General features: G+C 39.7%; 1 protein-coding gene across 1 annotated transcript in view; it reads right to left on the bottom strand.

Moving 5' to 3' along the window:
- lrba (LPS-responsive vesicle trafficking, beach and anchor containing) overlaps nucleotides 1–13,833 on the bottom strand; it is a 272,786-nt gene that overhangs the window by 11,376 nt on the left and 247,577 nt on the right. Inside the window, 3 exon segments of the mRNA XM_061678832.1 lie at nucleotides 2,857–3,024; nucleotides 8,135–8,290; nucleotides 11,875–11,946. Coding sequence (XP_061534816.1) covers nucleotides 2,857–3,024; nucleotides 8,135–8,290; nucleotides 11,875–11,946 — 396 coding nt within the window.

Below are 13,833 nucleotides of genomic sequence, written 5' to 3'. Positions count from 1 at the left end.
AAATAAATATAAAAAGCCACATTAAAAGAATAAAGTCATAATGTTGTGAATATAAAAAATATTAAATGTATTTTTTCCCAAGAAAAAGGTTTAATATTACTAGAAAAGTCAAAATGAAAAGAATAAATCATAATACTTTAAAGATAGATTTTAAAGTCTGACTTTTAGCAACAAAAAAAAAAAAAAAAAAAAAAAAAAAATGGAGGTAGGTAGGTAAGTAGGTTGGAAAAGTATTAGAATTAAGTGGTAATTGTAAAAGTAAAAAGTCATAATAGTCTTTCTTAAGGCCACAACATTACGGGAAACAACAACAACAAGCATGTTGCTGTCGTATCAAACAATAAGTACAGTATACTATACAAGCATAGATCATTTTACACAAACTATGTGAGTCCCACGATGCACGTCTGGAAACAATGAGTCCCAGCCCTGGAACAATGAATCCCTGCAATCTATAATCATGGATAAGTGGTTCGGAAAATGGATGGATGGATAGATAGATAGTTATTAGGAAGATATATTTTCCTAAAAACTACAACCCCAATTCCAATGAAGTTGGGACGTTGTGTTAAACAAATAAAAACAGAAAACAGTGATTTGCAAATCATGTTCAACCTATATTGAATTGAATACACTACAAAGACAAGATATTTAATGTTCAAACTGATAAACTTGATTGTTTTTACCAAATAATCATAAACTTAGAATTTTATGGCTGCAACACATTCCAAAAAAGCTGGTACAGGGTATAGGTTTACCACTGTTACATCACCTTTTCTTTTCACAACAGTCAATAAAAGTTTGGGAACTGAGGACACTAATTGTTGAAGCTTTGTAGGTGGAATTCTTTCCCATTCTTGTTTGATGTACAGCTTCAGCTGTTCAACAGTCCGGGGTCTCCGTTGTTGTATTTTACGCTTCATAATGCGCCACACATTTTCAATGGGAGACAGGTCTGGAATGCAGGCAGGCCAGTTTAGTACCCGCACTCTTTTATTACGAAGCCACGCTGTCGTAATACGTGCAGAATGTGGTTTGGCAGTTTCTTGCTGAAATAAGCGGGGGCGTCCATGAAAAAGACGTTGCTTGGATGTCAGCATATGTTTCTCCAAAACCTCTACGTAACTTTCAGCATTAATGGTGCCTTCACAGATGTGTAAGTTACCCATGCCATTGGAACTAACAGAGCCGCATACCATCACAGATGCTGGCGTTTGAACTTTGCGTCCATAACAGTGTGGCTGGTTCTTTTCCTCTTTGGCCCGGAGGACACGACGTCCACAATTTCCAAAAACAATTTGAAATGTGGACTCGTCGAAGCACGGAACACTTTTCCACTTTGCATCAGTCCATCTTAGACGAGCTCGGGCCCAGAGAAGCCGGCGGCGTTTCTGGGTGTTGTTGATAAATGGCTTTTGCTTTGCATAGGCGAGTTTCAAGTTGCACTTACGGATGTAGCGCCGAACTGTATTTACTGACATTGGTTTTCTGAAGTGTCCCTGAGCCCATGTGGTGATATCCTTTACACATTGATGTCGGTTTTTGATGCAGTGCCGCCTGAGGGATCGAAGGTCACGGGCATTCAATGTTGGTTTTCGGCCTTGCCGCTTACATGCAGTGATTTCTCCAGATTCTCTTGATGATATTTTGGACCGTAGATGATGAAATCCATAAACTCCTTGGAATTGTATCTTGAGGGACATTGTCCTTAAACTGCTTGACTATTTTCTCACGCACTTGTTCACAAAGAGGTGAACCTTGCCCCATCTTTGCTTGCTCCTTTTATACCCAATCATGGCACCCACCTGTTCCCAATGAGCCTGTTCACCTGTGGGATGTTCCAAACAGGTGTTTGATGAGCATTCCTCAACGTTCTCGGTCTTTTTTGCCACCCGTCCCAGCTTTTTGGAACGTGTTGCAGCCATAAAATTCTAAGTTAATGATTATTTGCTTAAAACAATAAAGTTTATCAGTTTGAACATTAAATAACTTGTCTTTGTAGTGTATTCGATTAAATATAGGTTGAACATGATTTGCAAATCATTGTATTCTGTTTTTATTTATGTTTAACACAACGTCCCAACTTCATTGGAATTGGGGTTGTATCACGACGAATGATAGTATCGTTGATGTTTTTTACGCCACTGAAATCGTGATATTAGCGCATAATAATGCGAGTCCATCCTTTTTAAGAAAAATTAACTCAAATAATATATTGAACATTGGCATTGTAATGTAGAACAATATAAATAAAAATAAAAACATCCAGGCTGTTTTTTGGTTTTTTTTTTAAAACACAGATTACACACATTAATGCATTAACAGCCAATGTACTGCCGATGAAGTTTCCAGTTGGTTAAGAAAAAGTGCCAAGTAGCAAGATTAACAACGGCACAACAAGTAGATCAAAGCAATGATTCAAGGTTTGTACTACTCTTTTAAAAGTCTGCAGCCTTTCTTTAAACTGTGCTTTGTCAACATGTTCTATGACTACATCGCTTACAATAGTGAGTACGCTATACTGTATATTATGTGAGCATATGTGCACCATATACGCTGTCAACGTTCGTTTTTGCATTGTTGGACAGAGTTCTGCAAGCTCCCGGGAAACGAGAAATGTTCCATTGTGTTTTTGTTCCCAGCTGAAGAAATTGGGTGGGAGGGTTGTGTTTAAAATTTGTCACTTTGAGGTTCTAAATTGTGTTGTATTTGTTGCGACTTCATACAAATTTGACATTTTTGTGCGTCTCAGACGCGGGACGCACATCAAACGAGATCCCTGTACGAGTATTGTTTTCCGGGTGAAGCCACCCTCCAGTGTACTGTGTATACAGTACGTTTGCATCGTCAACTTACTGGCGACGCTCTCTCCGATGCTGCTGAACTTGCCGTTCCAGTACCACAGCAGCAGGGTGGCGTCACGGGAGCCTGACAGCACGTAGCAGTCGCCACCGATGTACGACTCGGATCGCGCCAGACACGTCACCACGTCGCGGTGACCGAACACGATCTGAGTCAACTTGCCTGCGGACAAAAAAACGAAAGGCGAGCAAGCTAAAGCAAGCAGTTTTGTTTCATTCATTCCCACATTTATAACTCAAAACACTTGAATCTCAAATTATCATTCCCTATACCACATCCCCAAAACCAAACATTTTTGTAATGTGTGTTTTTAAGAAGAAAAATAGCACTGTTAAAAAAAATGTGCAGTAATAATTTAATAGAATGTAAAGAATGAAAGAAGTTTTTGAATCATGATTTCATGCATTAATTCAATGGGCATTGTGTCTCCTAGTGTCCGTGCGTGCCTTGGCCACCGCAGGACAGCATTACCTGTAATACATACAGACATACGACACATCCATTAGATGATTAAACACAGAAGACGACCGTCCCAACAAAGCTACAGTAATGTTAGTCGTCTTTCACCGGATAAAGAATACATGCCTGTGAGTTTCTTCTTAGTTGTATTCTCTCTCTGCACACATTGCTATTGCTTGTGTTCGAAAAAAGGTTATTTCAAGGTTTATAATTACCGCAAAATTGATGCTAGCTTCTTTAGCCTGTCTATGGTGTTTTGCATTGGGGTGTTCGCATTATGCCAGCAGATTGCCGTAAAACAAAGTTAATCTAATTTGATTTAATACATAAAATGTAATTTTCTAAGTTTAGTATTCCAGTAAACATCCTTAAAATGGTTCTACACCTTCATTGGAGTCCAGCTGTGTTTGATTATACTGATTGGACTTGATTAGGAAAGCCACACCCCTGTCTATATAAGACCTTACAGCTCACAGTCCATGTCTGAGCCAATGAGAATCATGAGGTCAAAGGAACTGCCTGAAGAGCTCAGAGACAGAATTGTGGCAAGACACAGATCTTGCCAAGTTTAAAAAAAAAATTCTGATGCATTTAAGGTTCCTAAGAGCATAGTAATCCATAATCCTGAAACGGAAGACGTTTGGGATGATCAGAACCCTTCCTAGAGCTGGCTGTCCGGCCAAACTGAGCAATCGGGGGAGAAGAGCCTTCAAAAAAGACAATGACCCTAAGCACACAGCTAAAATACCAAAGGAGTGGCTTCAGAACAACTCCGTGACTGTTTCTGAATGGCCCAGCCAGAGCTCTAATTTAAACCCAATTGAACATCTCTGGAAAGACCTTAAAATGGCTGCCCACCAATGTTCACCATCCAACCTGATAGAACTGGAGAGGATCTGCAAGGAGGAATGGCAGAGGATCCCCAAATCCAGGTGTGAAAAACTTCATCATTCCCAAAAAGACTCATGGCTGTATTAGCTCAAAAGGGTGCTTCTACGAAATACTGAGCAAAGGGTCTGAACACTATGTGATATTTCAATTTTTCTTTTTGAATAAATCTGCAAAAATTTCAACAATTCTATTTTATTTTCTGTCAATATGGGGTGCTATGTGTACATTGTGGAGAGAAAAAAAAAATGATTTTAGCAAATGGCTGCAATATAAAAAAAGTGAGAATTTTAACGGGGTCTGAATACTTTCCGTACCCACTGTATATTGTTATATCTGACAGTGTCACTCACAACTAAGCGTTATTATCTTTACAGGGGCAGAACGTGAGGTGTACCTAATGTTATGGCACTTGAAAGGAATCCAAGGCGGTGAATGATGAGATAATAGCGGGACGTCACGGCTGCTGTGTTTGCAGTTTGTCATCGTCTGTCTGCTTGTTCTGCAAGATCAACATGACTGCTGCGACTCGTGCAAGAATAAATATTTGTCCCGTGTCCATGTCTGTGTGTGTGCGTGAGCTACTTCAGTGTGTGTGTGTGTTCGAGAGAGAGGCTAATTGCTGTCAGATTTCACCCCTCGATCGACTGCAGCTCCGCCGTCTAATCCTCATTAAGAGCGACCTCGGCCCGTCAAAGTTCCGTTTGACGTTTGGGTACTCCCCCCCCCCCAAAAAAGAAAAAAAAAACGGAAAAGACTAACTAAAAACGTCCACCTAATTGAGTTGTATCAGCGTGAAAAGATGAGTGTTATTAAAGAGAGCGGCCTAAAAAACAATGATCTAACATGTTTGACGTCTTGATAAACAGACAGATGTGACGGTATTGAACACATATACACACACACACACTCTCACACAAGCAATTTCACAGCCTAACTCACTCACCCATCCCCACTCTCACACACAGATCGCTCTCTCTCACTCTCTCTCTCACACACACACGCGCGCACACACACTAGATTGGATGTGTGAAACGACATGTAGCAATCAGCTCTGTGTAATTGTTAACCCCCCCACCCTTGCCCCCCATTGTCGAACACAGGGGGTGTGGGGACCCTTTTGGCGGCAGCTGTTGAGCGTTTGCGATTAAACTGTGTTCCACTCGTACACCCCTGTGGCAGTGACACAATAGAGCCATCTTTACACACACACACACCACCTCTATTAACATGCGGTGAGGGGTTGCACGGCTTGGTGAAATTGATTGCGAGGCACTTTGTGGAGGATTGCGAGTGCGAAGACGAAGAAGAATAGAGCAAAGAGCTACGTGGAGATGAACCCTGGGACAGTTTCATTTAGGACCTCCTGACCTTCTCCCTGAAGGCTGTATTGGCTGCAACGGGAAACGAAAGATTAGAAACAGCCCTCAATGTGGTGCACAATAACGAAGAATTGCCTCATTTACCAAAATTAGGTGATCAAAATATGAGAGAGAAAGAAAATTAAATAAACCTGTTGTCGAATTCAAGGGAACCACTGTTGGTAACGCCTGACTTTAATGGCGTCAAAAGATTAGTTTGAATAAAATGAAAGGAAATGATTGTGATTCTTATATGATTATTAGAAGTAATAGTGACAATGATTAAAATGTTAAGAAAGAAAAACCTTGTCATTTATATTTTTTCAGCACTTAGTGAGGAAATAAACAATAAAATGATGTGCTGCTTAAATTATTGCTCTTCAAATATACAGAAAATCGCCATATCAATTTTACTTATTTTTAAATAAACAACAATCTGTGGAATCATGTTTTTTCCCCCAATAATATTTATTTACAGAATGAAGTGTTAGTGGTCACCAAATTCTAATCAGAAAAAAAAATTGTATTTAAATTAACTTAAACAATTAAATCAACTAAACAAATATATGGACTCATTTGAGTGGGTGCATGTTTTTTTGGTAATATTCATTTCCAGCCACTTTTAGTGTTTTAGAAATAATAATGATTGTTATTAAATTTATGTATTAATTACCACATTTAATTAAGAAAAAAAACATGTTTTAAACATAGATGACATAATGCATGTTTTTTGAGGGAGGCAGCTGTATTTATTTTCAACGCTTAGTGTTTAAAAAAAAAGAGAAAGAAATTATATTTAAATTCATTTAACTAAAATCACAATTAACCAAAAAAAAAAAAAAAAAAAAAAAGATAATAATAATGTATGTTCTTGGTCATTAATATTTATTTCTGGCACTAAGTGTAAGTGTTAATTTGTTAAATATACTCATTCATTTAAAATTGTATTAAATATACAAAAAATATACTGAATCATCTATACTTTTGTCATTTAATATATTAATGAAATAAATCAATATGACAGAATTAAATGTGTGAAAAAAAAATAAAAAACATTGTGTAATTGCTTCCAATCTGGAAAGTAAAGTCCAGCAGATACAACTTGATGTGGATATGACAAATGAACACCAGTGAAGCTGAAAAGAACATTGATGTTAAAGACTACAAGCATGAAATGAGATGGTGCACTTAAATGTATTTGATCTCTCAGAGCTGTGACGTGTGTCCTGAGGATGGTGCTAGAATAAAGGCCATGAGGGCACCTTTTCTTGCTGTGATGTTGATGCCCTCTGCTGCATGGATTTCACGCTACTCAAGCTGTAATTTGCATCCTGTGTTCAGGGCTGACATTTGGGTTAATGGGGAAAAACGAAAGGCTCAGTTCAATGTTAGATCGCATTTTTATTTTATTTTTTAAATGACAGGAAAATAAATAATTTAAAAACTCTTTTTTTTTTTTTTTTTCAGAGGCACTTTCAATGTTGGCAGGTGTGTGCCGACTCCCATTTAACATGAGTCTGGATGTCATTGTTTAATTGTGAACTTGTGCAACCACATGATCTCAATTTCTACACTCGTCTGGATTTTTTTTTTTTTTCCAATTGAGTTGTACAGATTTTAATGGTTTATTTTATTTTATTGTTTTTTAAGATTTAGCTTGGTCTCATATGTATATATTTACCAATGGTCTCATTAAATACAAGCGGTAGGACTTGCAGATAGAGCATACAACAATACTCACAGGCATATATTATTTATCTTCTGCAAAAAACGATTATTATTATTGCAGCTTAGTTGTGACTGTCTGTTTCTGTGTGTCATCATCAGATCTGTGTGTACTGTAGGTTGAAATGTATTACACTGCTCCCCGGTGGCTAAGGCGCACACACCAGAATGAGCAGCAAAATGCTTACCAAATTACCAAGCTGTTTAATTCTTTGCATTCTATTTATGTTATCACTGTATGTTTTTATAAAGTACAACACTGCGAAGCGCTATTTTTCTTACGAAAAACCACGCTACAAAATATGTTGGTGGTGTTTTTTGGGGTGCTGGAACAAATCTCATTTCATTCCAACGGTTTAAGTTACGAATGTGGTCACGGAATGAATTTAACTTGTCTATTGCGTTATTATCTTCTCAATTAAACACGTGACAAACATGAAGTTTAGCTAAGGATTGGCCATCTATCAGTTAGCCAGTCTGTGAAGTTACAGTAGCTTAAATGTTCTTTGTGGCTTTTGTAGGAACAGATGAAGTTGCTGCGTCTCATATCTTTGAGTTGCTAAACTTGCAATGTTTCCATTCATTTTCACGATTTTATTACACCCGCAATCCTTCATGAAACAAAACAAATGGCGTACTATTTTGAAAATACTGATTTTGAAAATGTAAACAGGCATGACTTGTCAAGTCATGTAGTTTAAGTCTGGGTCTAGTCTTTCGTAAGTTCTAGCCAAGTCTTAAAATCCTCAATTTAAGTCTGACTCGAGTCAAGTCATGTGTCTCGAGTCCGTCACCTCTGGGGCACACTGTGAGCCTACGTTAAGTTGGAGCCACGTTACCCGTGTCCGTGGAGTAGATCCGGAAGCTCTTGTCCCAGAATCCGCAGAGCAGGATGAAGCGATTGTCGGCCGTCACGACAAAACACTGCGAGCTGATCTGGATGCTTTGGTCCAGGAGGTCAGAGATCTGCCGCCGGTGGGTGCCCATGTTGCTGGCTGAGCAGAGAGGGGGACGCAAAGGACGTCAAAATGATAACAACAAGAGAATGTGATCTATTGATTACTTTTAACTCTAAGTTGGATGCATTTTAAGGCTGAGTGGAATTAATTTAATTGGAACCAGGGTTCAATCCCCGGCCCCGCCTGTGTGGAGTATGCATGTTCTCCCATTGTCTGCGTGGGTTTTCTCCGAGCACTCTGGTTTCCTCCCACATCCCAAAAATATGCATGCTAGGTTAATTGACAACTCTAAATTGCCAGTAGGTGAGAATGTGAGTGCGAATGGTTGTTTGCTTATATGTGCCCTGTGATTGGCTGGCAACGAGTTCAGGGTGTACCCCGCATCCTGCCCGATGAAAAATGGGATAGGCTCCAGCACGCCTGCGACCCTAGTGAGGAGAAGCGGCTCAGAAAATGGATGGATGGATGGAATACATATACTGTAAGTACTTTTCTTTTGTGTAAACAGGAGCACAATAAGTAACATTTCAAATGCAATCTGCTAGCAGCAAATTCTACAATAAAATGAAAGATTATCACAAAAACAAAACCAAGTAAAAAAATCATCCATCCATTTTCTGAGCCGATTTTCCTCACTAGGGTCGCGGGCGTGCTGGAGCCTATCCCAGCTGTCATCGGGCAGGAGGCGGAGTACACCCTGAACTGGTTGCCAGCCAATCGCAGGGCACATAGAAACAAACAACCATTCACACTCACAGTCATGCCTACGGGCAATTTAGAGTCTCCAATTAATGCATGTTTTTGGGATGTGGGTGGAAACCGGAGTGCCCGGAGAAAACCCACGCAGACACGGGGAGAACATGCAAACTCCACACAGGCGGGGCCGGGGATTGAACCCGGGTCCTCAGAACTGTGAGGCTGACGCTCTAACCAGTCGGTCGTCCACCGTGCCGCTAAATGTAAAAAAATATGAAATACTATATATCCGTTTAAATCTTTTCTTTTTAGGAAAGTGCAACATCAGAAATGTTCTTTTTGGGAAACAAACCATACAGACTAATAGTTCCACACCTTATCCCATACATGCTGTATATTTATCTCATAGCTCATTAGCTTCCTTACTGGTCTTTCACCTTGCCCCTTGGCTAACTTACATACTGTACCTATAGCCTCTTACCCCCACCCCTTGTCTCCCGTACATTCTGTATATTTACTTCGTAGTTTATTGGCTTCATTGATCTTTAGCTCGTAGCCGCCTTGGCTTTCGTACATACTGTACTGTATCTTGAGCTAATAGCTTATTAGCGTTCGTTCTGATCTCGGGCTTTAGCTAATCCAGTTAAAAACAGTTAAATCTGCTATTTAGTCCTTCAGGCGTAATAAACAAAGATGACAGTGTGATAATCACAGCCATAAAAGTTCAAGAAATCATGGGAGAGGGTCACATTCCGAGGCGGTTGTATTCTATTTTGTTGCCACGGCAATTAAAGAAAGAAAACATAAAACACGCTGACGCTAGTGTTTACGGGCCCTGAGAGGCTGAGTAACGACGTAGACTTCACCTCCCGGCAGTCTGGACGGAGGAAGGCTGGTGAGAAAGCGCACTTTACAGACAAACCTTCATCCTTAAGACGGAACTTCGGGTTTATTTTATGTGACGGATGAGTCCATTTGGAATGTGGGGGTGTCAAAAAGGCGAGAGAACAGGTGTCAAGAGGACGGTCTCCAGAAAGTGAGAAAGTCCAGCGGCACCTGCACGACGCACTTGACATTTCCCAGGATTCCCAGCACTGTTTTTCGGAATGTGCCAAAGTGTAAATATATTACTGATAAGCACAAAAGATGTGCTCACTGGATGCACTCACAATGTGAAATGGAAAGGCAAGGTGGTGGATGAGCGCAGTGCATCCCACCACTACATACTCAATTTCAATATCCATCCATCTATCTATGTATCTATCTACGTATTTGTCTATCGTAGTATCTATCGTTTCAATCTACCTATCATAGTATCTATTGTTTCAATCTACCTATCTGTCCATCTATGTAGCCTATCTACGCATCTACCGCTCTATCATAGCTACCTATGGTTCTATCACTCAATTTATCTATCATAGTATCTATCTACCCATCTATGTACCGTATCTATCTAGCTATCATATCTACGTATCTATCATATCTACATATCTAACCGTCTACGTCTACATTTACAGATCTATCTACCTTTCTACCCTTTATCTACAGTACCCATCTGCACATCTCTCATACCTAGCCATCTACCAATCTAGCTATCGTAGCTACCATATTGACATATCTATCTACCTATCAATGTTTCTACCCATCTACCGTACCTATCTACGTTTCTATCTACCTGTCTGTCTATAGTCTTTAGGTGTAGTATCAATCTACTGTGCTTGTCTATCTGTCTATCGATCCATCCATCTATCTTTTTACATCTATTTTTCTACCCTCAATTTTTCCATCCATTTATCTCGACATCTATGTGACTGCCAGGTAGTTGGGTAGAACTAGACCTCCCCCAAGGCTGAACCTAATTTGACCTAAATCTCCTCTCAGCGTCACAACTGCTTGTGTGTCAACCACAAACAGCTCCGGCTTTCATGTTAGTTACCCCTCGTATGAGTGTGGTCTTCATGCAAACCCGAAACTGAATGTAGACATTCAACGCAGACGACGGAGTTATGCGGCTTTTGTATTGAGAACGCTTTATTTTCGTTCCCTCTCAAGATAACAACCGGCCATGGAACTCCATACCTTCTCGGGGAATTCATGTCACGCAGCACTTATCAATACTGTACAACATTTTCTATCCATTTCACAGTTTTATTTGGGTGTTGAAATAGGTGTAAGAAGTGTGTTTTAACACGATTTATTGTGTTTAAAGCATGTGTGTATTTTTAATATGGTCACGCTATATTGCAGATTTTCACCTATTGCGGGTGGGTCTGGAACTTATCCTATGCGATAAACGGGGGTGCACTGCGCTGTTAAATGAATAGCCTCTCTCATACGTCAACCAAAAGTGAAGACATGACTTTAAATATAGCTCTCAAGAGATGGCCAAGGTGTCTCTAATAAAGTGACTGATGCGTGTCTACAATGTGAGGTGCAGTCTCTCACACATGAGTGCAGCTCACTACCACCACTCCTCCGCCTTTCTCCTCCTCCTCATCAACAAGTCGTGAAGGATGAGAGGTGGCCATATTTGTCGTGACAGCCCATCGGCGGCGCGTTCTCAATCAGGCATTATTACCGCATTCGTATTCATTGCGGCTGACACGCGTCCTTTTGCCGGCGCCTCAAATTAAAGCAAAGAGGATGCGATGAAGGGAGGGAGGTTATGGAAAAGGAGAAAGGATAGTGGTGGTAGGGTGTTGGGTTGGGTCCTGGGGGCTTGATGATGAAATGCCGGCCTAGGCCACAGCTCATTGCATTCCAATTTGCATGCAAATGGCGGCTGCGTGAGAGCCGGGTTTATATCACAGGAAAGACGACCGTCTATGGCCACAAAAATCATTTCATGCACGTATGAGCTTGTGTAGCGCTGGCTCTTATATTTTAAAAAAAAATAAATAAAAAAATAAAAATAAACCACGCACCAACGAGAGGGTCAATCTCCACAGGAAGTTGGTATTGCTGCTCCTGCTGCTGCACCGCCGAGCTGGGATGACCTATGAGGTAAACAAGACGACACGGATTATTACTGGAATGTCGGCAGGTGGATGGCTGGATTAGGCTTCGTTATAGCCACAGTCAACGGGTCACTCGCCAACCCCCGCCCCACGCCCACCACCAGTTAAAAATTCATGATGTTGCACAGTGCAAGGTGGAAAAAGTCTATATTGAGAGCATCTACTGTGTGTATTAACTACGAGATGCTCGATAAATGTTAGATTATTATTATATTTTTTTTTAGATGTGTATAGTTTTGAAATCGATTTAGAGTGAAAAAAAATAAATACATTTTTAAGTGTTTTTTGTCTACGTTTGAATGTTGTTTTGTTGGTGGACCTTGAATGCACCACGCGTACTGTCAAACGTGAAAGCATGCTTCTGCATCTCTCCTGATGCAGTTACCAATAATAACCGGTGTGGTCTACTTACACGTTACCTGTATTCCCTATCATTTATTAGCGTGTGTAAGTGCTAAAAGGTGTGTTTAATGACTTAATATCGTTTGTGTAAAGTGCTAGTGCGCATATTTGTTTGGCCATGTGTGATGTCACGTCAGTTTGTGCTAGTGGGTTATTTAGGCTAGCATGCTACAGGGACTGAACCGATTAATCGAAGCGTCGACTTTACCACTGCGCAATGGAGATTATACTTTAGTTTAAAGTCGATTAATTGCCAGTCACGTGTTTAGGCATTAACAACACGGACGCCTTACAGAAAGCAACAGGTGAAAAATTAGACTGAGATGAAGTGCTACAGATGAGCATCTGAAAAGGCGAACGCTAGCTGACGAGCAGCCTTAAATCCTCACGGCAGCCGTCCGCGAATATTATTCAGAGGAAAGAAGTGTTTATGTTCAGTGGAAAAATTGCATATCTTTGAGAATAAAGTAAAGTCATATATTAATATAGAAAAAAAGTTGTATATTTTTGGGGAAATGGGAAATTTTGAGAATAGTCATATAGTTGAAAAAAAGTTAAAAGTCCTGATATGGTCAAGAGAAAAATATATCTTTGATAACCTCAGAATTATTTTATACATCATCTATAGATCATACTGTTTTCCTTTGATACATTTAAACTAATCTGATAAAATTATGACTTTGATCTCTTAGTGTATTGTTTTTCTTTTCAGTGTGGCCCTAATGGACCTTCATAATGAATCACTTTCACACTATACCCCCCCAAAATATTTATGCATGACTAATTAAGACAATTATTGTCAGCAGTCTGGCCAAATGGGCCACTTGAGTCCATCTGATGAGCCTTCACTTTCACAAATTTGGGAATATCAAATTTTATATTCCTCCTGCAGCGTTGGACGCCCCGGGAATGAATCAGCCTCAGCTGATGTATGGAGGTGGACGTCAGGCCAAATGAAGGCTGCTAAGTGTGTCACATTTGATCCGATCAGATGTCTGCTACATCAAAGGCCAGTCTCCACCAGACCTGACCAGTAGAAGACACACCAAGGACGGCGGATCTAATATATTCCCTGGTCACAGACCTTGGGAATAACATTGGCAGGAAAATGACAATGCAACAGACTCTTCCCAGTAATCAATAAGGACAACAAAGCAAAAACGTAGAATCTCAATTGAAAACCTTGTATGAATTTGGACATATTTCAAAGAAGGAAATTAATATGTGGACGCTGGTCAAAAAGCAAAACTGAAAAATATGAGTTAAGACCAAAAATAGTATTTCAGATAGCAAAATTAGTAGTAAATATATTAAAAAAATGGAAAAATAAGTTAGTAAAAACAAAAATGTTAGTAAAGCTAGTAACCCAATAGCAAAAATATTAAAGATAACAAAATAGGAAAGATAGAAGTAAAAATAACACAAATAGTCAAATAAATCTTACAAATAGCATGATTAGCAACA

This window comes from Phycodurus eques, chromosome 6 (assembly GCF_024500275.1).
Source record: "Phycodurus eques isolate BA_2022a chromosome 6, UOR_Pequ_1.1, whole genome shotgun sequence".
Classification (NCBI taxonomy): domain Eukaryota; kingdom Metazoa; phylum Chordata; class Actinopteri; order Syngnathiformes; family Syngnathidae; genus Phycodurus; species Phycodurus eques.
Note: the sequence above shows the minus strand (reverse complement) of the source record. Positions and strands in the feature narration are given on the sequence as shown.